The 26,542-nt window shown below is 45.2% G+C and overlaps 1 protein-coding gene across 2 annotated transcripts in view; it reads right to left on the bottom strand.

Annotated features, from left to right (window-relative positions):
- alkbh1 (alkB homolog 1, histone H2A dioxygenase) overlaps window positions 1-26,542 on the bottom strand; it is a 50,674-nt gene that overhangs the window by 5,544 nt on the left and 18,588 nt on the right. Inside the window, exons 1-5 of one of the 2 annotated variants that reach the window (XM_086002661.1) lie at window positions 19,781-19,856; window positions 18,414-18,516; window positions 17,401-17,580; window positions 9,355-9,445; window positions 3,050-3,243 (exon numbers count right to left, since the gene is read on the bottom strand). In XM_086002661.1, coding sequence (XP_085858787.1) covers window positions 3,050-3,243; window positions 9,355-9,445; window positions 17,401-17,580; window positions 18,414-18,445 — 497 coding nt within the window. In that variant the 5' untranslated portion in view covers window positions 18,446-18,516; window positions 19,781-19,856. Of the gene's footprint in view, window positions 1-3,049; window positions 3,244-9,354; window positions 9,446-17,400; window positions 17,581-18,413; window positions 18,517-19,780; window positions 19,890-26,542 lie in introns of those variants that run through there. The other variant, XM_086002660.1, reaches the window with a different exon arrangement.

Raw genomic sequence — 26,542 nt, 5'->3', positions numbered from 1 at the left:
AAAATCAGAGAGAGAGTTAACCTGCGCTACACTCACTGCCTAGTGGGCAATTTCAGAGTGGTATTTCAATTTCAATGGCAGATTGGTCAAAAAAGTAAAATGCCATAGGATCCAAGGCAAAGTGGCAAGTTGGCTCAGTGGCAGAAAGCAAATGGTCAATGGGTGTTTTTGTGACTGGAAGGCTGTTTTCAGTGGGGTTCCGCAGGGCTCAGTACTACTAGGTCCCCTGCTTTTTGTGGTTTTTATCAATGATTTAGACTTTGATGTAGGGGGCATGATTAAGAAGTTTGCAGATGATACAAAAATTGGCCGTGCGATTGATAATGAGGAAAATAGCTGTAGACTGCAGGAAGACATCAATGGACTGGTCAGGTGGGCAGAAAAGTGTCAAATGGAATCAATCTGGAGAAGTGTGAGGTAATATATTTGGGAAGGGCTAACAAGGCAAGGGGATACACAATAAATGGTAGGATACTGAGAAATGTAGAGGAACAGAGGGATCTTGGACTGCATGTCCACAGATCCCTGAAGGTAGCAGGATAGGCAGATAAGGTGGTTAAGAAGGCATACGGGATACTTTCCTTTATTAGCTGAGGCATAGAACACAAGAGCAGGGAGGTTATGCTTGAACTGTATAAAACACTAGTTAGGCCACAGCTAGAGTACTGTGTACAATTCTGGTCACCACATTACAGGAAAGATGTGATTGCACTAGAGAGGGTACAGAGAAGATTTATGAGGATGTTGCCAGGACTGAAGAATTTTAGTTATGAGGAAAGATTGGATAGGCTGGGTTTGTTTTTCTTTGGAACAGAGGAGGCTGAGGGGAGACCTTATTGAGGCGTATAATATTATGAGGGGCCTAGATAGAGTGGATAGGAAGGACCTATTTCCCTTAGCAGAGAGGTCAATAACAGGGGGCATAGACTTAAAGTAATTGGTAGAAGGATTAGCGGGGAGTTGAGGAGAACTTTTTCCACACAGAGGGCAGCGGGGGTCTGGAACTCGCTGCCTGAAAGGGTGGCAGAGGCAGACACCCTTATTGCAATTAAAAAAGTACTTGCATATGCACATGAAGTGCCGTAACCTACAGGGCCAAGTACTGGAAAGTGGGATTAGGCTGGATAGCTCTTTTTCGACTGGCGCAGAAACGATGGGCCGAATGGCCTCCTTCTGTGCTGTAAATTTCTATGATTCTAAGCCTAGGATTAAGTTAGCCATTCAGATGAGAACTGTGCAACACTGGGAGAAAAATGTAGGTTATGAGGTTTAGAAATAAAAAAAGGCCAGTGTTCTGCAAATTGCTGGAATTCAATTACTTTCATTGATCGTCTCAATGTTTACTCGCTCCCTCCCTCCCTCCACCCAGCACCTCCCTCCAGCCTGTAGAGTCGGTCAATCAAGGCCATATACTTCCAGGTGTCAGACATTGCTGAGACAAAGATTAAACTGTCAGTACAACAGAAGTTACAGTCTGTGCAAAACTTTTCCCCTCCAGATGCCAAGTGTGTTTTGGTTGAGATGTGGAGTGACGCAAGAAAACTACTAGGCACTTGGTCTAAGCATTAAACAAAGCTTTAATCAACGGTTTTACAACATGGAGGTCTAGTTGTGTCCTTCACTAGTTCCTGTTAAGAATGTCCTGCGCAAGCTGGGCCCGTGCCAGAGTATTTATACTCTCCCCAGACAGCGCCACCCGTAGGCCGCTCAGTATTATTTCATAAGTCTTTCTTTCATGAATGACTGATTCATGTCATGGAGTAAAGGCATTTAGAGCTTGAACAAGAGTTTCCTTTTATCCCCAAGTCCTAGATATGACTACTTCAGATGGAGAGCAAGCTGAAGAATTGATATTTATGGTACTCAAGGCTGTTGGCTTGAAGCACCAGCACAAAAGGAACAACTTATCGAGTAAACAAGGGCTTCTGCTTAAACAATTAATAAAACAGGTTGAACAGGTTGGGTGATTATACTGCATTTGCCATGCATCTGCCCAATGTGGATAAATGCGAGGTTATCCACTTCGGTGGCAAAAAACAGGACGACAGATTATCTGAACGGCAATAGATTGGGGAAAGGGGACGTGCAACGAAACCTGGATGTCCTTGTGCACCAGTTGCTGAAGGTAAGCATGCAGGTGCAGCAGGCGGTTAAGAAGGCAAATGGTATGTTGGCCTTCATAGTGAGAGGATTCGAGTACAGGAGCAAGGATGTCTTACTGCAGTTGTACAGGGCCTTGGTGAGACCACACCTTGAGTATTGTGTGCAGTTTTGGTCACCTTATCTGAGGAAGGATGTTCTTGCCATGGAGAGAGTGCAGCGAAGATTTACCAGACTGATACCTGGGATGGCAGGAATGACGTATGAGGAGAGATTGGGTCGATTAGGCTTATATTCGCTAGAGTTTAGACGAATGAGAGGGGAGCTCATTGAAACTTATAAAATTCTAACAGGACTAGACAGACTAGATGCAGGAAGGATGTTCCCGATGGCGGGGGAGTCCAGAACCAGGGATCACAGTCTAAGGATAAGGGGTAAGCCATTTAGGACAGCGATGAGGAGGAATTTCTTCACCCAGAGTGTGGTGAACCTGTGGAATTCTCTACCACAGAAGGCAGTTTCTATCTTCTATGTTTCTATGTAAAACAGAACCACTAGATTCAGCCCATCAGGCCTGTGCCAGCTCTATGAAAGAGCTGTCCAATTAGTCCCACTCCCTGCCCTTGCCCCATAGCCTTGTAAATTTTCCACCTTCAAGTATTTATCCAATTTCCTTTTGAAGTTAGTACTGAATCTGCTTCCAGCACACCCTTTCAGGCAACGCATTCCAGATCATAATAACTTGCTGTGTTAAAACATTTCTTCACATCTCGACTCTGGTTCTTTTGCCAATTACCTTGAATCAGTGTCCTCTGGTCACTGACCCTTCTGTAACTGGAAACACTAGTGAACACTACTCAACACAGACTGATGATCAATAAAAATATTCATTAAAGGAACTACTTTTTGTTCCCCCCAAAAAAGTGCCATTTTGTTCACTTTCCTTTACCTGAATGATAAAAGGGGTTTGGAGTAGTCAATCTCGGATTCATCCACATGGATACCCAGCGAGGAGTCAAAATGGTAATAATTCAGTATCCCAGCTTCTGCCTTAAACTGCTGGAAGCCACACGCTGCTGCCACTTGTTCAGACAGGTAAGCAAGGTCTACAGGAAATGTTGTATAGTGATCGGGTGAATACTTCTGCAGACAAAAAGCACGTAAAAAACAGCCAATTACACACATAGTGAAGGCCACCCTAAAGATGAGAGCATGAGCGCTGACTGCTGAAAGATAGAATCATTAAAGGTTTCATATTCAACTAATATATAAACTCTCACATGTTCAATACAAGTTTCATTATTTCTTAACTTGGATTTGGACAACATTTGAAAGGCATTTTTAATGGCTGAGAAGGTGTCAGTGGGTCACCTCCATGAACCACTGCAGTTGTTAGAAGCATTGAATATTACAGTATAGGAGGCAATTCGGCCCAATGTGCCTGTGCCAGCCCTTTGAAAGCACTATCCATTTAGTCCTATTCTCACTCTTTCCTTGCAGTGTTACTTTATTGAAATGTGGAATAATTGTTGGTGCCCTTGATCATAATTATACAGTATTATAGAAAGCATTTTTTGTACAATGATGATGGAGGTGTTGAGAAAGGAGGCTTAGTTTGACTAGAAATCTGTTTGAAGGTAGAGTACTTTGAGCCATATCATTGCAATAGCAAATGTGTGAGCGATGAACAGGTTTTTCTGGGTAAAAAGTAAAACTTGCATTTCTTCAGCGCCCTGCACGACCACCGGACGCTTCAAAGCGCTTTACAGCCAATGAAGTACTTTTGGAGTGTAGTCACTGTTGTAATGTGGGTACATACAAGGAAGCTCAGATCTGAAGTATTTGTGACTCTGAGGCAGATTCATGCAAGAAACTTGAATCCCCGTACGATTGCTCCTGAAAGAAAATCTCTTTGGGGGTCCTTAAGCTGTGAGGTTAGCTGCAGAAACAGGCATCTGCAGCTATCGATGCTGCAGGATAGGTGAAACCTTTCAGTGGTAGTGAGATTGCTATGTTTTCTTTTAGTAATGACTTTAGGGTATCCTGTTGGGACAGTCCCCTCTTGACCAGAAGGTAAATTTGTGGGTGGTAAAAAAATTGAAAGCAAAAATCTGTGCTCAATAGGGTGCTGGAGGAGAATACGACAGAATGGAAGTCCCATTTTGTATACTCATTATTAGCACCAGATGCTCGTAATTCACATGCAGCAGAGTTAGATATGGAATAAAGCATTTCCTACTCTTCCCCAGTCCAGAAAATACCATACTTGCATTGTATGATATTTTGCCATTTTCTAAGTCAGCCTTCCTGAGTGACAGCATTAATTGAGCTGAATTGGGGGCTGTTGTGTTGTGGTGCCATTGCTATTAGGAACTTGGTTGAGACTGCCCAAATTAATTTCTCACAGATGATTTTCAAACCATTCGCTGGTCTGGGTTTAAACTGGTGTGGGGAGTTAACCCACAAACCTCTGGGCTCGGAGTTGAGTGCTAAGATTTTATTTCAGTATCAATCTTTGAGAGAGATAAGAGGAGGAGGAACTATCTGATAGGGCGTCAGCCTTGGCTCAGTAGTAGCACTCTCGTTTCAGAGTCAGAACATCGTTGACTCAAGCCCCACTCCAGGGACTTGAGCACATAATCTAGGCTGAAGCAGTGCTGCAATGTTGGGAGTTGCCATCTTTTGGACGAGTTGTTAAGCTAAGGTTCTGTCTGCCCTCAGTTGAATGCAAAAAGCAGGGATGTGGGACTAAGCACGACTGCTCTTTCAAAGGGCCAGCACAGGCACGACGGGCCGAATGGCCTCCTTCTGTGCTGTAAGTTTCTATTTCTATTTCCCCCATAGTCCTGCAAAATTTTCCAAGTATATATCCAATTCCCTTTTGAAAGTTGCTACTGAATTGTTGTGATATCAGTACAAGGTTGGCAATTCCGGGATATTAGCCAAGCAATGATGAAGGAATGGCGATATATGTCCAAGTCAGCATGGTGTGTGACTTGGAGGTGATGGTGTTCCCACAAGATTGCTGACCTTGCCCTTTGGGTTGTTGGAGACCACGGGGGAGGAGATGCTGTTGGAGTAACCTTGGTGAATTGCTGCAGTGCATCTTGTAGATAGGACACACAGCAGCCACACTGGATGCCAATGGAGCAAATTGCTCTGTTCTGGTCGGTGTTGAGCTTTGAGTGTTACTATGGCTGCACCCATCCAGACAAGTATTTCTAAATCTAAGTACAGGAAACTTTGTGCTATCCGGCACCGACGGGACCGAGCTGTTGCCGTCCCATCAAAACTGCCGGACAAACCAGCGCTAATGTTGAAACATACGGAGATTTTGAGCTCCGTATCTGGCAACAAACCCTGTTGCTTAGCAACAGCTTCTAAACAGTCGGCCGTACCTTGCAAGCGTCTCTGTAGCTTAGCAACAGCTTCAGCGAGACCTTGCAGAGCCTGACTGGTGAAAAAAAAGCAACGAAAAGAAAAAAAAACTAACGAAACGGCTCCTGATTTTTGCCGGTGGCTCGAGCATTCCGGACAGTTAACCTCCGGATAAACCAAAGTTTCCTGTACAAGAATTTCTAAATTTGCCGATGACACCAAACTTGGGGGTGTGGCAAACAGTGATGATGAAACCAATTGACTGCAACAGGACATAGAAAGGCTAGCAGAATGGGCAGACAAGTGGCAGATAGAATTTAATACAGAGAAATGTGAGTTGATGCATTTTGGCAGAAGGAACAGGGAGAGGCAATATACACTTAATGGCACAGTTTTAAAGAGTGTGCAGGGACAGAGGGACCTGGGAGTCAATGTGCATAAGTCCCTGAAGGTGGCAGGACATATTGAGTGGGTAGCAAAGTATATGGGATCTTGGGCTTCATAAATAGAGGTATGGAGTACAAAAGTAGAGAAGTTATGCTGAACCTTTATAAAGCGCTGGTTAGGCCACAACTGGAGTATTGCATCCAGTTCTGGTCACCACACTTTAGGAAGGATGTGAAGGCCCTTGAGAGGATGCAGAGGAGATTTACCAGAATGGTTCCGGGGATGGGGGATCTTAGCTACAAGGACAGGTTGGAGAATCTGGATTTGTTTTCATCAGAGCAAAGGAGGTTGAGGGATGATTTGATAGAGGTGTGCAAGATTATGACGGGTTTGGATAGGCTAGACGGGGAAAGGCTGTTCCCACTAGTTGATGGTACAAGGACTAGGGGACACAGATTTAAGGTTTTGGGCAAGAGATACAGGGGGGACGCAAGGAAAAACTTTTTTTTTTTTTGTACGCAGCGAGTGGTGAGGACCTGGAACTCGCTGTCGGTGGAAGTGGTGGAAGCGGAGACACTCAATGTTTTCAAGTGGAGACTGGATAGGCACTTGAGGGAAATAAACTTGCAGGGCTACGGGGATAGAGCGGGGGAATGGGACTGACTGGATTGCTCTACAGAGAGCTGGCATGGACTCGATGGGCTGAATGGCCTCCTTCTGTGCCGTTAGGACTCTGTGGCTCTAAGTGGTGAGTATTCCATCACACCCCTAACCTGAGCCTCATAGCTGGTGGAGAGGCTTGCAGTACCTAGGCCTATCTCCTGCACTTGTAGTCACAGTATTGATGTGGTCAATGGTGACCACCAAGGCGTTGATGGTGGGGGAATTGGCCACGGTGGTGCTGCTGAAGATCGGGGGAGCTGGCCAGGTAACCTTTTGATGAAGGTGGCCATTGCCTAGCACATGTGGTACAAATGTTACCTGCCATATGCCAGCCCAAGCCTAGAATTTGTCCTGCTTAGGCCGAATTGGGGCGGCTTCATTATTGGAGGAATTCTGAACGGAGATGAACACTTTGGAATAGTTAGCACAAAACTCCACTCCTGATCTTATAACCCGGAGAAGGGAAGGTCATTAAACAAAGCAGCTGAAGATAGTTGGGGTGAGAATGCTTCCCTGAGGAACTCTGTAGCAATGTAGAAATCAATAGTAGCTCGATAACTTTCCAGTATTTTTACAATCTTTGGAGAGGATATGAGCACATTTTGAAAGATGCAGTGAATTAGCTGCAGGAACATTCATAATTACCAGTTGTATCTCATTTGCCATTGGTAGAGAGAAGGGTTTCCAAGTTGTAAAATAATGAGGGAAACGGAACCGCAGGCCCTTTTACAGCTACATCACTTTTCAGCAAATATCGGCTGCATCATTTGGTCGTTTCAAATTTGAAAAAATGGCCCGGATTTTGTGGTCAGTGGCAAACAAACAGCGCCCGCCGTTCATTACGCTTACAGCTGCCTACAGACTTTGCGTGGGCTTTTGTGTGGCAACTTACGGTAATTTAAAGATCCTTTTCAGCGCGGCACCCTCTACAGGGGATCTGCGGCATGCGTGAGCAGAAAAAGCAACAGCGTGGCTTTTCAACCAATCAGACTGAAGAATCCTCACGGACACACAGTCTAAACTAGGAAGTGTAAGTTTGAATATTTAATTCAACGCAAAATCATGTACAGAAAGCAAAATAAAAGAGAGGGAAAGAGATGAAATTGAGAGATAAAAGAGACAGAAAGACAATTAAAAACCTTTTCTGGCGTGTTAGTGGGTAACTGGTGGGTAAGTCCCATAACTTCACGCCCTTCATGTGTTTTAATGCCGAGTCTCTCTGCGACGTACCAGTGTAGCGAAGCTTGTGGAGGAGCAGGGCAAATCGGACAGAAACTTCCTGATTTCCGTGTTTAACTGTGCATATGCGGACTCTTTAATAAAAGGCGAGCGCCAATAGTCTCACCATTATTATTACTGCAAAATCTGGGCCATTATCTACATTTGGGCTTTCCTGGTGGCTCACTTGGGTTAAGGCAGTGAGCAGCTGAGCCATGTGGATCAAGGAGGTCCCAAGGTTTGACCCCCGGGTCTGTAATGAGTTTGTTGACCTCATCTGGGATGGGTAGGTGTTTGTAGCAGTTAGTCAGCTGCATTTGGCCTCAGCACCCTTGGGTTTATGGAGGGGAAGAAGAGAGGGGAGAAAAAGGAAAAAGTGAGCAAGGTTTCCCGCTGAACCACCATTCAGCTGACTCCTACGGAGTGCACGCTGGATCAGGATCAGGCTCAGCTGTGAATCCCTTGTAATGGAATATTTCACTGACACGAATCATAGAATAGTACAACACAGGAGGAGGCCATTCAGCCCATCGAGTCTGCGCCGGCTCTTTCGAAGAGCAATCCAGTTAGTCTCACTCCACTGCTCTACCCCTACAATTTTTTCTCCTTCAAGTATTTATTTAATTCCCTTTTGAAGGCTACTATTGAATCTGTATCCACCACCCTATCAGGCAGGGTATTCCGAATCCTAACCACTCGAGTAAAAAGGTTTTTCCTCATGTCGTCTCTGGTTCTTTTGCCAATCACCTTAAATTTGTGCCCTCTCGTTATCGACCCTTCAGCCACTGAAAACAGATTCTCTTTATTGACTCTGTATAAACCCTTCATGATTTTAAACATCTCTATCAACTCTGCTCTTAGCTGTCTCTGCTATAAAAGGAGAACAATCCCATCTCCTCCACGTAATGGTAATCCCCTATTCCTGGAACCATTCTAGTGAATCTCTTCTGTACCCCGTCCAAAGCCTTCACATCCTTCCTAAAATGTGGTGCCCAGCTGGGGCCGAACTAGTGGTTTATACAGGTTTAGCATAACTTCCTGGCTTTTATACGCTCAGCCTCTGTTTATAAAGCCCAGGATCCCATATGCTTTATTAACTGCTTTGTTAACCTGTCCTGCCACCTTCAAAGATTTGTGCATAAGCACCCCCAGGTCTCTCTCTTCGTTAAACCAAGTAAGGTGGACATATAAGATTCGGAAGTACTATTTGAAAAAAGTACAGGGAACCCTCATCTAGGCTCATACAGGAAGAATGGCCACTTGGCCGAGTTACAGGAGGACACCAAGCATCTGTGCTTGCCGGGGGTGGGGGTGGGGGGAAAACAGTCAGAGAAAAAAAAAGGGAAAGAAAAAAATCCACTTGTGTGAGTACAGCCCACAGAATGAGGTAGTTTTCAAGAAAGCACTAGTTAGTTCCTGTTTGCTGCTCTTGCACACCTCTGACAAGCTAGCGCGAAGTTGGCAGGAGGCTAGGAGCAGGTCACCTGCTCATCCTCCCGACAGAGGTATGGTGCCAAGCCACAGGCTGAAATCACACAATGGAACCTGCTAAAGAGGCGGGAGTATGCCTTTTTCCTTAAAATGCTTTTTCAGTCACAGAGCAGTTACCTTAGTCTCCCAGTTGTAGTGATATCCTAGGGTAACCCATCGTAGCTTCTCCAGCAAACTTTTAGCCTCTCGTTTACCAGGGGCTTTTAGCCTAGCAAAAAAGAAAACAAGTTCCATTAAAAAATGCACTGTCACCCTCCCACCCACCCATTCCTAGAGGGTACAACATGTCACCTACCATCTAGCCAGCTTTATCCAAGGGGATCACTGCCCCAGTGATACCAGTTTGGGACTGCTCATCACTGAAGTACATCCTGCTAGTCTTCAACCGCTTCCTTGTTCATGAGATATGGTGGCTCATATCCATACAGTACAGCATCCAGCGGTTTAGACTAGAAACTCACCCAACCAAATAAAACAAGTGGGTAGTGATTGGCAGCTCAGGGACTCAAAAGCACAGAACATCCGAGAATGGAGGCTGCATGTTCCTGGCAGTCAGGCACCTTGAAACTGCACGCTTTTTATTTTTCAAGAATCATAAATTACTGGTGCTGCTATTTCTCTGATGTTTGGGTAGGCTACAGGAAGATTTTAATATTTACAAAGTCTACAAATATAGCATTTGGTTCAAAGAAAGAAAATAGGGAATTAAGAAATGTTATCTTTATAAAATTTGCTAATGCGGTTTTAAAACAAGGATTAGTAATTTACTGATTTTTTTTTTTTAAAAAGAAAAAAGACTGGACACACACAAAAGGAGAGACAGACGCACGAGAAAGACAGAGAAAAAGCAAAAACGATAGGAAAAGGAAGAGACACAAATAGATACAATGGCCACGATTTCGCCTACCTCGGCGGGTCTGGTATGGCTGAGGTCGGTGATAGGGTGCGACCCTGCTACTGACTCCAGCCCGCTCCGTGAAATGATTTTACGCCGATTGGGCTTGTTAAGCCCGCCCAGCGCATTTCCCGGCCAATTGAAGGAAGCTGGTCTGACGTCACCAGCTGGTTTCCTTAAAGGGACCATGCGCAAATTGATTTTGACAGTTGTGCGGTCAATATTCTACAGCATTGAGGCGCTGCAAACACTAACAAGCACTGCACAGAGGTGCACGGCTGCACCCAGGCTCCCATGACTCCCTCCATATGGAGGGCGTCACAGCATGCAGGGAGGTCCTCGTCCTTTCCCATGGGCGGAAGAGACCTCCTCGGGAGATCAACGCAGCCTGGTTGCACATTGTACAGGAGGGCACAAGCAGGGATGTTGTTCGAGGACCAGGCTGCAGTGGCGCAAACCTTTCAATGATCTCAGTAGATCACGAAACATTATTGCAGCCACTCAACCTCATCCTGCTGTGCCACTCATCACATCCCCATCACTCTGCCTTCCCTACCCTACTCCTGCACATCCTTACACACACCAACTTACCTTGCACCTCCACCCATACCTCTCTATCTACATCATCACTTCCCCATCTCACTAGCCACGACTCACACTCACTGTCATCCCAGACCAATCATACCAAACAAGGGTAGGCTCTTGGGTGTTTTAGCCAATGTTCATGTGAAGTTTCTGTTAATGTGCTGTCAAAACATTGAAATCTTTATTTTCAACACTTTGCGTTCTTAGACAGATTTGTGTGCACCTTTGGAAGTGGCTTAGTGAATTGCAGTGAATGGTGAGACATAACGGTACCTCCCCGCAATGGTGAGGAGTGTGAAAGAAATGGCTCGGGCATTGTAGAGATGTTTTATGGTGTGGGATGGTGCCAACTTGGCGCATCATGTACAGTGTTAAGTGAAGTAAATCTGGCTATGGCGAGGCCCTCCCTGGCGTCCCAGGCAGCAATGTGGTCAGGTGCTGATGCCCTGTGCAGCATTAGTTGATTGCAGAGAAGGTTGGTGTTGTTGTTGGTGCTGCTGGTTTGCCTGGTGCTGCTGGTGTTGGGGCTGATCCTGGTGGGATTCTGAGGACCACGGTGAGATAGTTTCAAGGGCACCGATGCTGATGGAATAGATGGCAGGTGAAGTGGAGATGACAGAAGCGATCTGTCAATGGTGTGAGAGGTTGTTCCAATGAGGGGACACTGGATAGAGAGTTTGCTCCAAACACTTGCAACCTGCATAAAGCTCAATCTGTCTTCCAAATGCAGTAAGCAACAGCTTCTAACCTTGGAAAGTGAACAGCTATGAAATGGGAGCTTTTATACACATTTTGCAGCTGTCAAGTTAAGAAATCATCCCATGCAGACACAACTTCCGACCTCCTTACCTGACATAATCCCTGAGCAGCTGGGAAGCCGTGGGCGAACTCTTAAAATTTAAAGGTGAGCTTAAAATAGTTTAAGTGCCCGTCTGCAATCTAAATTGCCTCCCCCGCCGCTTGGTGTCGGGTCTGTTCAGCAATGACAGACCCAACATCTGGGAGACAGTGGGTTACCTAACCGCTGCCAAAAAAAAAAAATTCCCCACCCGACCCACCACCAAACGCACCCGCTGTCCCCCCGAAAAATTCCCCCCCGAGAGAGAGAAATAAAAAGAAAATATTTTGATTCTGCACTGAAAGATTTGGTAGCTTTCAAATTAACCCAACTATACTTAAATCCACAATAATCCCCATGCTGACGTACAATCCTGGCATAATTCCGCTGTCATTTCTGATTGACAGAAGGAAGGCAAAAAAGGAAGGTCACAGCCAAAATGTTTGACAACATTCTGTCTCAATATGCAGACAAGGGACGCTACTGCTCCATTAGATTTTCTTTCTTTGCGATCCACAACCATGGAGGTTGTGGGGGGGGGGGGGGTGGTGAGGGAAGGATTAACTAATGTACTTCTCCACACATTTAGTACGAATTTAAACTTTATTGAACAGGAAGTGCATTTTAAGCAGGCGATTCTAGTCCTCCGTCTCGATTTCTGTGTGAGGCTACATCCAGCAACCAAGTGAAAAATGGATGGATCTCATCTAACCTCAGCAAACCAGCTTCAGCAAAAGGCATTACATTCTTGACTTTCTGGCTAAGTTGCATAACTATTTGAGCCACTGAGTTGGCCCAGGTCTGATATTTCAGTAACACTGTTAGACTACACTCAACCTCACATTACGGATATACCTGGAGCTTTTAAAAATAATTTATAAACGGGAAAACCATTCATTAAAAAAAAGAACACTCAGTTCTTGCATTACATTCAGATCACTGTGGAATCATTGCTAATGTGGTAATCGGCTATCACTGTGTTTTATAGCTCGTGTGGACACGGGACACATTTTAAAATTACGACTGGATTCTCTAATATATCTCTTCAACAGAATGGTCAGTCCAATGCTGGTGTAATTAACAACCAATGAAATTTAAACTGACATCAAATAGTTTCAATCAGATGTGCTACTTAATTTGTGGTTTTTAAAACCAAGTTCATTGTGTCCATTAGATCCATTCCAATTTTATAAATATGCCGTACAGATAATGGAAGGCATTGAAAACTAAGCTAGTGATTGTTATGTAGCAAAAATAGCCCCAAGTGATATAACCACATCAGCCCAACTTATGTATCATTTGGCTGCAGCAACACAGGGAGACATGGCCGACAGAAAAAATGTTTTGTTAGTATCTTGTGGCGCACAAGACTGGTGGAGCTCTGAGAGCAGGTCACCTGTGAGCCCTTTTGACTGCTTATGGTGTGTGGTACAGGTGGGTGAGCAGCCTTGCTCTCAAAACCAGTCTCCTTTATAAATGCGGTTAAAGAAAAATCTCAATAGGAAACTCTCGATTTACCGGCACCTAAATAACCGGAAATCTCTGTTAACCAGCAAAATGCAGGAGTAGGTTCAGGTAAGTTTTACTTCACATTAGTGGCCATTCCTGGATCTGTGGCCGTGTAACCGGGGTTCCTGTACCTGTTGCATAGCAACAGGGACGCCTGGATCTTGTGGCCGGGGTTCCTGCACCTGTTGCATAGCAACAGGGACGCCTGGATCTGTGGCCGTGTACGGGGCTCTCGTACCTTTTACAATACAGGAAACTTTGGTTTATCCGGAGGTTGAATGTCTGGAAACCTCGATCCACCGGCAGAAATCAGGAGCCGTTTTGTTAGGTTTTTTTTCTTCTCGTGGCTTTTTTTCCCCAACAGTCAGGCTCTGCAAAGTCTCTCTGAAGCTGTTGCTAAGCTACAGAGACGCTTCCAAGGTACAGGCCGACTGTTTAGGAGCTGTTGCTAAGCAACAGTGCTTGTTGCCAGATACGGAGCTGAAAACCTCCGTATGCTTCAACATTAGCGCTGGTTTGTCCAGCAGTTTTGATAGATCAGCAACAGCTCGGTCCCGTCGGTGCTGGATATCACAAAGTTTCCTGTACCTCTCTGTAATCCGGACTTTTTGATGAACCGGCAGCACGCTGGTCCCGTCGGTGCCGGATAAAAAAAAAAGTTTCCTGTACTGTGCTTTCTTCGCATAGGAGATTGGACAGCTGAATTTACTAGATTCGGTTTCTTAGGAGGCCCTGTAATGTACGCTTTGTTGTACAATTAGGAATGTGGCGATGCTGCTGGTGATGAGAATCTGGAATGTTTACACTGCATGTAGTGTCACAGGTTAGTACATAAACCATACTGCACGGGTTCCAAATGTAAAATTAGCAAGTTTCAAATTTGATATGTGATCAAGGCTTTTATTAGCTGGCGGGACAAGAAATGTGAGAGAGGTAACAGGAGATACAGCAGGAAGCAATGTGCAACGACAAAAAAGCCTGGATGGTGCATTTCTTCTCATCAGTTTCATGAGCTTCTTAGCCCCAGACCTGAACTTACTGGAATAGGCAGACAGACACTCTCCAATTGCCAGCTGCTAAGCAAGCACCTCAAATGTGCAGTTATATGTCATTCTGAAAACATACGGAGAGAACGTATTTCCCCATAAAAGAACAGAAAATGCGTTCTCCATTGGCAATAGGAGTTGGCACGTTCTGCTGAAAACTACACAGCTCTACAGTCGTGTCCATTACACTGCAGTACTCAAAGGGCTGATGCTGGTTATTAATTCTCTCTCCATTCCTGCTTTTGGAGTCGAAACACATTTAGGTGCATAATAAAAAGAGATCCGAACTCGAATTGTACCTATTATTAAAGGATTAGTACTGACTACTTCCTGTCTTTTACACTTTAAAGAAAATTTTAAAAAAAGACTTGCATTTATACAGCGCTTTTCACGACCCAGACGTCCCAAAGCGCTTTACAGCCAATGAGGTACAGGAAACTTTCTGATATCCGGCACTGACGGGACCGAGCTGGTGCCGTAACATCAAAAGTGCCGGACATACCAGAGTTAATGTTTAAACATACGGAACTGAGAAGCTCCTTGTGAATCGACAAACCCTGTTGCTTAGCAACAGCTTCAAAACAGTCAGCTGCAGCTGCAAGCGTCTGTAGCTGAAGCTGTTGCTATAGCTACAGACCTGGCAGCGCTTGACTGGGGAAAAAAAATGCAACAAGAACTAAAAAATATAGAAAATGGCTCCTGATTTTTGCCGTTAGATCGAGTATTCTGGACATATAACCTCCGGATAAACCAAAGTTTCCTGTACTTTTGAAGTGTAGTCACTGTTGTAATGTAGGAAACACGGCAGCCAATTTGAGCAAAGCAAGCTCCCACAAACAGCAATGTACTAACAACCAGATCATCTGTTTTAGTGATGTTGATTGAGGGATAAATAATGGGCAGGACACCGGGGATAACTCCCCTTCTCTTCTTCAAAATAGTGCCATGGAATCTTTTACGTCCACCGAAGCCTCGGTTTAATGTCTCATCCGAAAGACAATGCAGCACTCCCTCAGTACTGCACTGGAGTGTCAGCCTAGATTTTTGTGCTCAAGTCTCTAGAGTGGGACTTGAACCCACAACCTTCTGAAAAGAAAAAGAATTTTATACCACCTGAAAAATTGGAGTTTCCATACACTGGCACCCTGGATGATATTAAAAAAGGATCAGAGAAGCATGTTTAGAATTAACTAACTAAAACCAGTTTATTCACAAGATACTGTGAGTGAAGGTAACCTGGCTATATATTTGTATTAAATTTGCTCCAGACATTGAACCAGTCAAAAGGTTCAGCAAATGTACTAAATGATTCAGAAGCAGGCTGCAACCTGCAGCATAGAGTAGCAACAATAAAAATATTTGCAAACAGCCAGAAACAGATTCAGCATTACGTTGTCTTTTCTCTTTTCAGCTGCTCGTGGATTGGCTGTGCATTTCCAACACTCTGCATTTTTATTTCACAGAGTAGCAGGCCCTGGGTACGACCCAATGATTCAACCTGTGGTGAATTCCCCAAATCTCCGATGTACTAGCAGGGAGAATCAGCTAGTGGAAGCTAGAAAACCAGGCACTTCTCCCACAGGGAAGGAGAAACAGAAAGGGACCGTCCATCAAACCAGTAAAGTGGGAGGGGGTGTGTCATGAATCTTACCATTCATGTAGAAATGACTCATGAGATAACACTGGGCGGCCAGCTGGTGGCGCCATCCAAGGAGTATAAATACTCAGGCGTGGACCCAGCTTGCTCAGGATGTTTCTGTAACCAGGAACTAGTGATGTAACTAGAACTCATGGCTGTGAAACAGTTGATTAAAACCTTGTTTTATACTCAAACCAAGTGCTTAGTAGTTTTCTTACGTCAGGTTGAAAACATGGAGAGGGCTCTGCAAAGCACACACGCGGTTTTCAGTCCTCCAGCTGGTTGTTTAGGGCATAGCTGCTAATGTTACCTGTGCTTTAATCTACTATTCACATTGGGGGTGAAATTGGGTGCCTTTGTGCCTCCAGTTAGCTTCCCTGGGGGTGCTAACAGGGCGCAAATGGCTTTGCGACCGGGCGCGGCGCGGACATCGATGGCGGGAGTTTTGCGGCGGCGCTACATCGTTGCGCCCCGATCTCCTTCGCCCGGAGATTGCGACGTCATCGCCGTACGCATCGCCCCGGACCCGAAATCGACTTCCGACCCCTGCAGCAGTGCCGGTTGAAAACACCGAGTTGTACATCGGGCAGCCAGCCACTTTGGGGGCAACGATTAAAGGTGAGGTGGCCGAGGCAAGTTAAAAAAAATCTTACCTTTCTTGTTCCAGTTTTTTTCCGCAGGTTCCTGCCCGGGATCGATTAGCCCGGCACTCTGCTCGAGTGCCGGGCTGATCGCGTGGGATCGCGGCTGCCTTGGTGGTCCCGGTCGGTACTTTTTAAATTGCAGAGCCTGCAGTGATGGCCCTTCCCTTTAAGGGAGGGAAGGAACCTTTGAACGTGGCAGCGCTGAAGTCTCCGCCCCGCTCTCCGACGTTAGCGCCCTAAGGAGGAAGTGGAGTGCTCGATTTAGTGCTCCACTTCCCTCTCAGGGCGCTAAAACTCAATTTCGTGGTCGCCGGCGCTAACTAGCGCCCCAAAATGGTCGATACCGAATTTTTCCCCCATTGTGTTTTAATAATCTGTTTTATCTGAATTGAAATAAGTATTATTTGAGGCCTAAATTATTTTTTTTTGGGAGGGAAGATTTAAATTGTGTACACCTTGGAAGGAGGTGGGGGTGGGTAAGTGGTTGGAGAAGCACATCATTAATAAGAGGGAAAGAAAGGAGGGTAAAAAAAAAAAGGAACAAGTTTTGGCATATATAATTTATGGACACACGCGCGCACACACACACACACAAATGGAGGATACAAGAAGAGCAGTGGCAAGGTCGAGAAGCAAGGAGGTTTACACACTTTTCCAGGTTGGGGATGATGTGCGGCTGGGGAGGAAGACGAACACATTACTTCTCCAAAAAATGCAACTATCCACCACGTAGCTTAAAGCACGCCTGGAAAATTATTACAACCATTTCACTGTTCTTTCACGGCTTATAAATCCAGCCGACTTCAGGGAGCATAGCAACCACCTCACTCACTATTCTGCATAGCACATTGGGGATTTGGAGAACTCGCCACAGGCCGAGTCTTTGGGTAGTACCCAGGTCCTGCGACTCTGAAATAAAAGTGGCGTGCTGGAAATGCCGGAACTGTAAATGAGGAAAAACCAAGGCTCATCAATTGCCAGGGTACCTCCCAGTTTGCAGCAGTTACCTCAGCTGTTCTCTGCTCTGCTCCCACAGGTCCATGGTTTCCTCTGGCGACATGTGAAGGTCCAGGTTGCAGACGTTTGGTTTCCGAGGGTAGGTTTTCAAACATTGCTTTGCCCAGTAACGCTGCCATCCAGGAAGAAAGGGGTCCGAAATGAACATGAACCCTAATAGAAAGACAGAACTGGATAGATAGAATGATCAGTCAAGTCATTCACACCAAAACATTTTCAAATGACACATGGACAAACCTATTTGCCTCTCCTTCTCCCCTCCGCAGAAATCATGGTTTTCCTCATTCGTTATAAAACAAGAGAATATATATGGGATCTTGGATAGAAAAGGACAGACCTAACCAAAAACCAGGCAACTAGCACCAACAAGAGTTGTTTGCTCATCTGGTCTGCTTATCGATGAATATATTCAGAACAGTGAGTGCTCAGGAGGTCTTCGGGCTGTATTCTGGGTATAGTACACCACTTAGAAATGATAAAAGGTACACCGAGACAACAGATATTAAGTTATGACCTTGTTTGTAAGGGGGTGTGAATGCACGTGTTTACATGACGTCAAAGTTCAGCCATTAGGCTGTTAAACACTCGTGATCTTCATGGAAAACTGCTTGCCGAAAAACAGTTTTTCTTTCAAAGCCTGCTCCTTTAAAATTGCCCAGTTTAAAATCTCACCTCGAGATTGTTATCTACCAGGGATGGACAGTGTAGCTAAATGTTATTGGAGAAATGTGGAGAAGGTCTGGTGCTGAGCACCCTCTGCCTGACTAAATTTAGAATTCTTGTCAGTGTTTATTAAGGCGAGAGCAATCAGGGGTGGGGGAAAGGCACTTTATTTCTGCTTGTTACCCAGTGCAACCATCATGTACTCTCAGCTACTATTGTACTCTATGCCCCTATTTATAAAATCCATGGCTTTATCTACCAATGTCCTACTGTACAAGTTGACATTCTCACTCCTCTCCTGGCATTCTGCATTAGGATTCTCACCATCTCACACTCTTACATTAGAAATTCTGTAGATTTGCGAGTGTTCATTGGAGCCTTTCAAGGTCCTAAAGGATTAGAAACTACTTATTGCTTCCAGGCAGCTGGTGTACTTTCAGTCCCTGCTAGAAATAAGAGGCCTTTGATTCAGTATTTGTAAAGCAGGATTTTTAATATTAGGAAAAATACACTTAAAAAATATAAGCAGAGTGATGAAACCACAAACACAACTGCCAACTCTTTATATGTGACCAAAATTTAAAAATATAGTCTCAGCCATTCATTACCCCCCCCCCCAACGAGATAATAGAGCACAGAGCTTTCACTATTAGCCCTTTTAACGCCAAATACATGTTTGAGATCAGATCTATCTGGCTGAAAGAAAAACAATAGTACAGGTACAACCCCGGTAATCCGGCACCCTCGGGACCAGGCCAGTGCCGGACCACTGAAAATTCCGAACCACTGAAGGTGTCGAAATTCACCACAAACACCGCCACCACCTGCTCCTCCTCTTCCTGCTACTGCCCTCCCTGTGCCGCCGCCGACCCCGCCGCCCACGGGCTGCTCGGGCTCCATTGCTCCGCCGAGCCATCGTTGATGCTGCGCGGTCCAGGCGCGGATCCTGACCCGGCGGCTGTCCTGGGACCCAAGCCAGACCCATCCCAGGGAGGGAATGTGACAGCAGGACCTTCCTCGTGCCGGACCACTGAAGGTGCCGGACCATCGGGTACCGGATTACCGGTGTTGTACCTGTAATACTATTTCTTCTAGAATCCAGAAGAAAGAGGAAATAAAAAGGAGAGCGCGAGCTTGTGAATGTCCCAGATTCTACAGTGGCATCTATTAATGGCTCAGCCACCTGGAAAGTACGAAGCAAGAAGTCTGATGGAGCATTATCCTGGGATAAAATGAGAGCCTAAGAAAGGATTAACCAAAGACAGCAGAACACCATTCCCACAGCTGATGCAGAAAGAGAGTATCTGCACTTAATCTACTGCCAGATCAATTTATCCGATTATGATCTTCACTACTTGCAGACAGCCAAGTCACCTGGACAGCACTCGCTGTTCCGAGAGCAATGCTGCCCGACTCCAGCCGCCTTCATTCAAAAACCCAGTGCAGTCTCGTACAATGCATTTCCCAGCTTGCAAAGAGCTGGCGCAGGCACGACGGGCCGAATGGCCTCCTTCTATGCTGTATGAATCCATGACTGTTTATTTTTAATCTACAAAGTTGGGGTTTCTCCACTGCCAGATTAAGCTGCTGCAGGATGTAGGACTGGTCAGATTCACCACTCTAAGCAAGATGTACAATAATTCCATTCACACTTCACTGGCCATGATGAGGTGCTATAATGTGCTCAGGTTGGATGACATACAGTACCTGGATAGCCATCTAAACTGTAAGCTTTCCACTTGCAAACTGGCTGCAGTCCAGCTTTACTGGCATCCTGATCGCTAACAGAGGTCACATTAAGTGGCGCAATCAACACCTGCAAAGGAAAGAAAAAGTTATGCAAGGATTTGGCAGATCACTTGAATTATTAAAGCGATTATTGAATATTGTATTCCTTGAGTATAGAAGATTAATTGGTGATCAAACGGAGGTGTTTAAGATGATTAAAGGATTTGACAGGGTAGATAAACTATTTCCTCTGGTGGAGGTGGGCGGGGGAGTCCAGAACAAGGGAGCATAACCTTAAAATTAGAGCTAGGCCGTTAGGGGGTGAAATCAGGAAGCACTTCTTCACACAAAGGGTAGTGGAAATCTGGAACTCTGTTGAGGCTAAGTCAATTGAAAATTTCAAAACTTAGTTTGATAGATTTTTGCTAGGTAAGGGTATTAAGGGAGGTGGAACCAAGGCGGACAAATTAAGTTAAGATGCAGATCAGCCACGATCTAGCTGAATGGCGGAACAGGCTAGAGGGGCTGAATGGCGCACTCCTGTTCCTATCTTCCTAAAGCGATTGCGTTTCAAGAATACCCTACAGTACATTTTATTGTGTTATTGTACAACATGATGGTTTGTCAACTGTTCAGCAGACTCCGAATGAAAGGGCCCCAGTGTTTAAAGGGCTCGTTTCTATCTTTCAGGGACGTTTATGGACAGGCCATGTAGCTGCAATAGCCAGCTACGAACATTCAGCTAAATCATTTGAAAGCGGACAACTGCTTACTGCAATTATATAGGGCCCTGGTGAGACCACACCTGGCGTATTGTGTACAGTTTTGGTCTCCTTATCTAAGGAAGGATATACTTGCCATAGAGGGAGTGCAATGAAGGTTCACCAGACAGGTTTCGGAGATGGGGGGATTTTCCTATGAGGAGAGATTGAGTAGACTAGGCCTAATGAGAAGTGGTATTATTGAAGCATACAAAATTCTTACAGGGCTTGACAGGGTAGATGCAGGGAGAATGTTTCCCCTGGCTGGGGAGTCTAGAATCAGGGGTCACAGTCTCAGAATAAGGGGTCGGCCATTTAGGACTGAGATGAGGAGAAATTTCTTCACTCAGGGGGTGGTGAATCTTTAGAATTCTCTACCCCAGAGGGCTGTGGAGGCTCAGTCGTTGAGTATATTCAAGGCAGAGATCGATAGATTTTTGAATATTAAGGGATATGGGGACAGTGCAGGAAAGTGGAGATGAGGAAGATGATCAGCCTTGATCTTATTGAATAGCAGAGCAGGCTCAAAGGGCCAAATGGCCTTTTCCAGCACCTATTTCTTATGACAAGTTCACACAGCAGCATGGATGGAACATCTGCTGTAGTGAGAACTCTTGCTATGAATTAAAAAATTAAATTAAAAAACTAGAGCCGAATGGAATTAGTGATGCAGAAGAGAGAGAGGTAATAATGATTGGCTAGAACGGCATATTAAAAACTGTGCATTTCATGAATTAGTGTATTATTGGAATTGGGTAGTAGGAAAACTCTTGATGGGCCCTTTGCTATTTTACCATTTGATACTAAAAGGTCAAGTGACAACATTTCCTGTTAATATTGATCCCTTTTTCTATACTATTCTCAGCAGTTCTACATGTTGACAGCAAGAGTGCAGAATCTAACGCGTGGTGTAAAAATCAGAGTGTTGCTAAACGGTGGAAGATTTCACTCTGTACTCAGAGGTGATGGCTCAATCAATGAGTGCAGGCTATCTGAGCCACCAACCACTGCAATGTTGAAGGCACATCAGTAACAGATCCTACACTGTGGCCCTTCTGCTGTCAGATCCAATTTGGCAGCTGCAAGAACAACATGGCAGCACGGAACAAGGGTCAATATTCAGTAACATCCAACAGCGCTGCAGCAGGAACTGGGGATCGTCTTTCTCCCCATCCTCAAACATTACAAGTGTTAGAATCATTGACCCCAATGTCCGTCCCTGCATTAAAGAAAAACCTTTACATTGCTATAAAAGCACACATCTGTTCTGTTTGATGGAAGAGAGATGGTATTGCATTCACACCATCACTTATCTGCTTTTTAAAAATCTATCTGTCAAACAAGAGGTCAGTTGTCATTTGAGGCTTCGCATGACATGGGTGCAAGATGCACACCAGTGTTTTTAAATGGGTGAACAGCAACATCCATATCGTCATCAGTGAAGGGGAGGAAAAGAAGTGCTTTAGGAATATATTGCAATTGTAAAAAAGGTTAATTTTTTGTACAAATCACAGTCCCCTCCCAGTTGACCTCCGGGATAATTGAAACATAGAAAGGATTGTTTTTCATTATGTCAAACGCAGAGATACACACAATCCCTTGGTTTTTAGGCCACTCAAGTTCACCGCAGACGTTGGCCAAATTTCCTGCAGCGGGCGATTCGATCCCAAAGGCCAAGCTGGTGGGAAAAGGAGTGGTGCGTGGACATGGAATTAAATGCAGGAAGTGGCAAATCCTGCGTCAAGATCAATCGAATCACTTACTTGGCAAACAACCGTCGAGAGTCTCGGAGCTTGTGGGATTTAATGAAGCACAAGAGTAACCTTCCAAATAGAAATATTCGGCTTTTAAAAAAGACACAAGCTGCGTCTGAAGCTGAAGAGGATTTTCATACACCATCCTGCTTTGATGTCACAGTATTGAGCAACCAAATGATTGACTGTCTCAAAGTAGTCTGAACAAATCTGTTAGAACTCAGATAGTATTTTCACACCAGTGCTGGGTTAAATTAACCACATACAGGAGCTTGTGACTTTTCTAAACAGTTGACACTTTGCTTTCAGTATATATCAGTATTCTCCCATTTTGTAACCGTTTGATGCTGTCTTCTACATAATAAGTTGGCGAATCATCTGTTACTGCATTAGACATCTATAAAGCTTTTAACAGAGCCTGCCTGGCATCATGCATTTCTAAGTCACCATCACAGTGCCTCCCACCAAAGCTATGTTGTTCATGGCTATCTCATTTACCCTCAAATTGCTCAATCCGTGCTGTAGTTGCTGGTTTAACCTTAAGCGAGGGGTGGGCGGGGTGAGCGAGGGGTAGGTGGGCAGGGCCAAGGTGGGGGGGGGGGGAAAAGAGAGGACATGAGAGAAAGAGAATGACCCCCAAGCCAGTCTCCCACCTGCCAGTCACGCATTAAGGAATGCCACTGGAAGAGACCTAGGAGCAGTGTGCCTCCCTATGATTTCAGTAAGGAAATAAAACACTGATAGACCCACACCAAATAAAATAAATTTACCAAGAAGGTAATTCACATTAAAAAAAAAATTGTTTATGGGATGTGGGCGTCGCTGGCAATGCCAGCATTTATTGCCCTTGAGAAGGTGGTGGTGAGCCGCCTTCTTGAACCGCTGCAGTCAGTGTGGTGAAGGTGCTCCCATAGTGCTGTGAGGGAGGAAGTTCCAGGATTTTGACCCAGCGACGATGAAGGATCGGCCGATATACTTCTAAGTCAGGATGGTGTGTAACTTGGAGGTGGTGGTGTTCCCATGATTGCATGCATATGAATAATGACTGAGATGGGGGGAAAGGATACTTAGAAATGTGTGACAATATACATTATTATTCATACAAAAGAAATGCTGTGTTTCTATTACTGTCTGTGCAAATTCCTTATACCGGAAGCGATCTTTGCAAGTGTTAAAGCAAGGATGATAGTGTAGCGAGGTTCACTCAACCGTGAATGGAAAAAAAAAGCTTCAGCATTCTCAGGAATAACCTTTTAAATGTTTTTTGTCTTTTTAAAGCTTAGACCATCCAGACAGTCGACTGGCAAAGAAACCAATTAAACTGAACGTCCCTACAGGGAATTTAGCATTGCACCAACTGGGGAGCATTGAAGGGCTGTTACAGCCTCAGTAAAATGCAAGTGCACATTATGCAAGGCAATCATAACCTTGCAGAAGCACAGTTTAAAATTAGATTAGGCTGCAACAGTGTGCAACTCCAGGATGGGTGTAATTATGGTACAGTTTATAAAAATTATAATTTATGGTGACTCTAGTGTATTTGAAAGTGAAGAGTCACAACTGGAACTCCTCTTAAAAATTAAAACAATTACGAAGAATGATTAACTTTAATGACTTTTGGATTATATAGGACTGCTGCTGGGATTAAAGCAGGAGAACTGGTGCAGCGGAGATGCTGAGCCAAATGGAAGGAGCTGCACTAATATATGATCATTAACCCATGATGTTACAATATGTCACGATACTGCACTTTTAGCTCAACCCGCTGAACCTCTAACTTAGGTCAGTGCTCACTATTTAAACGAATCAAATCAACCAAAAATTCATCTTTACAGTAACTTTATTAAAATGGGGAGATAATGAAAGCAATTCTCATTCTTAAAACACCAACCAAATGCTCTCCTAAAGCAGATCATTAATAGACATTACTTGAGAGATATTCTAGATTAAGCTTTTTAAAGTTAGTTTCATTAAAAAAAAAAGACTGGCAGGTACAATGCATTAGATCATCCTTTCAACCCGAAGCAAAGCTTAAAATAAAAAGGCATTTAGTATCTTCTATCTGTTGGCTGAAAGGTTTCTGCTTACATGAGTTTGCACAGTCAATCTAGTTCCTGTTGGGTGCTAGTGCACAGCATAAAATTGCCCAGCATTGACTATTTTATTCAGAGAGGTTCTACCCAATGCGAGAAGGCTTTACTTTATCAGGAACAAGAGTGACCGTCAAGATTAAAAAAAGAAAAAAGTCGGATTAAGTTAGGAAGCAGTGATCAGTTGACAACAAACTTAGGGGGAGAAATTCGGTTGGTTGCGCCACCGATTAACGCCTAAAGGAGGCCGAGAAGTGGGGCGTTAGCCAATTTCCGGGCGGGCGCCATATTGAGCATGCATTTAGCACCGGCGCTAAATCTTAGCGCCTGCTCATGGGCGCAGGCTGATTATGATGTCATTTGAGTGTGCAATGCCTTTTGGGCACCCCGGACTGGAAATTCAGTGGCGCCCCCCTCTGTAGCGCCTGGCGCTAATAGTGACAGCTTACCTGGACCTTACCAAGTCGCTCTCGGGCTGGAGGAGCGTTATTTAAAGGGGACTGGTGTGGTTTAAAAGCGGCAGCCATTTTTGGAGCACTACTTCCTTGAGAGCTACAAAGAGTTGCTGAGCTGCACAGGGAGCCATTGACCACTGAGCCAGCGCAGGCAGACGATCTTCAGCCTTCTGACCATCACCTTGCTGTTGGTGAGCCTTGACAATGGGGAACCTTCCTGTGGGCACTTATTATGGGGGCTGCATTGGAGGGGAACGTCCTGCTGCTGAATCATCTGGAAAGGGCACTGAGACGCTGGGAGAGGGGGGCGGGCGGGCGGGCATGGCCAGACGGAGGAGGGCCAACAGACTTTGCCACAGCAGACCTTACACTGGCAGGGTTTTCCGACAGCAGTTTTCCTACATGTACATGGCGGAGGAGCAGTGTGTCAGAAAGCTGCGATTTAGAAAGGAGGTGGTGACTGAGCTGTGCCAGCTGCTTCAGCCAGATCTGCAGCCTCAGATAAGGTGCAGGACATCTCTGTCGGTGGCTGAGAAGATGCCTGCTGGCCTGAATTTCTACGCGAGCGGCTCTTCTCAGGCTGCGCATCAGAGGCTGATCAGAAGTAGCTTCTAGGCCCCTCGCACGGAATGCTTGCTGCCATTCCAAGAACAGGAATGGAACTGGTCTGATACCCCCAAGCCTGTGAAGGGCAAGATGCATGTAAATAGAAGGCATGGCCATTGTAAATGAAGAAAGTGTTTCATTACACAAAATGTGGTTCCTTCAAACATGAGAAAGCTATGGCAACAGAAAGCAAAACTGAACTGACACATAACTGCCTCTCACACCCGGGAGACTGTCCAAAACATAAATCACATCCCGACCATCTTCCTTGGCCTTGATTCCACTGCGCCAACCAAAGCATCCAATGCCCCATCAGTGAGGCGTTCCGCCCTCTGCCTCACCCTTTCCATTTCTTGCTAGGCTGGTGCGCCACAGGTAGGCTCGCACCGCTTTGAAGGCCTACAAGGCAGTGAGTGTGTCTGGTGATGCCAATTGACCTGTCCCTTTAAGAGCTGGCCGGCACCAGTGTGTCTCAGGGAAAGTGATTATTGAAAGCACCTGCGCTGCGCCCCGTCGCCACTAAATTGGGTTGCGCCCCCGGGTTAGCGCCTTAATAGCCTCGTGCAGCGCCTGATTTAGCGCCGCAATCACCCTCAGGGGCGCAACGACCCAATATCGCGCCAGGTGGCGCTAGGCTTTGCCAGAACTAGCGCCCCAAACGGGGCTATACCCAATTTCTCCCCCTTAGAATTTAAAAGCATGAAGATTGAGAAGAAAAGGAAAAAAGCTTTTGAGGCTCGTGGTGAAAGAGGGATTGTCAATCGGATGGCATGTTTTATCTTGTCCAGGTGTGTGCAAGGTGTTAGAAGAACCACCATAGATGTGAAGAAATAACCTAGCTTGATGTCAATACATAGGAACAGGAGGAGGCCATTCAGCCCCTCGAGCCTGTTCTGCCATTCAATGAGGTCATGGCTGATCTGCGACCTAACTCCATATACCCGGCTTTGGCCCATATCCCTGCCGTTGGCCCATATCTCTTAATACCCTTGGTTCACAGAAAGCTATCAATCTCCAATTTAAAATTAACAATTGATCTAGCATCAATTGCCGTTTGCGGAAGAGAGTTCCACAC

This window comes from Somniosus microcephalus, chromosome 12 (assembly GCF_052327205.1).
Source record: "Somniosus microcephalus isolate GS21.2 chromosome 12, FLI_Smic_1.0, whole genome shotgun sequence".
NCBI lineage: Eukaryota > Metazoa > Chordata > Chondrichthyes > Squaliformes > Somniosidae > Somniosus > Somniosus microcephalus.
This window is presented reverse-complemented; position numbering and strand designations above follow the sequence as displayed.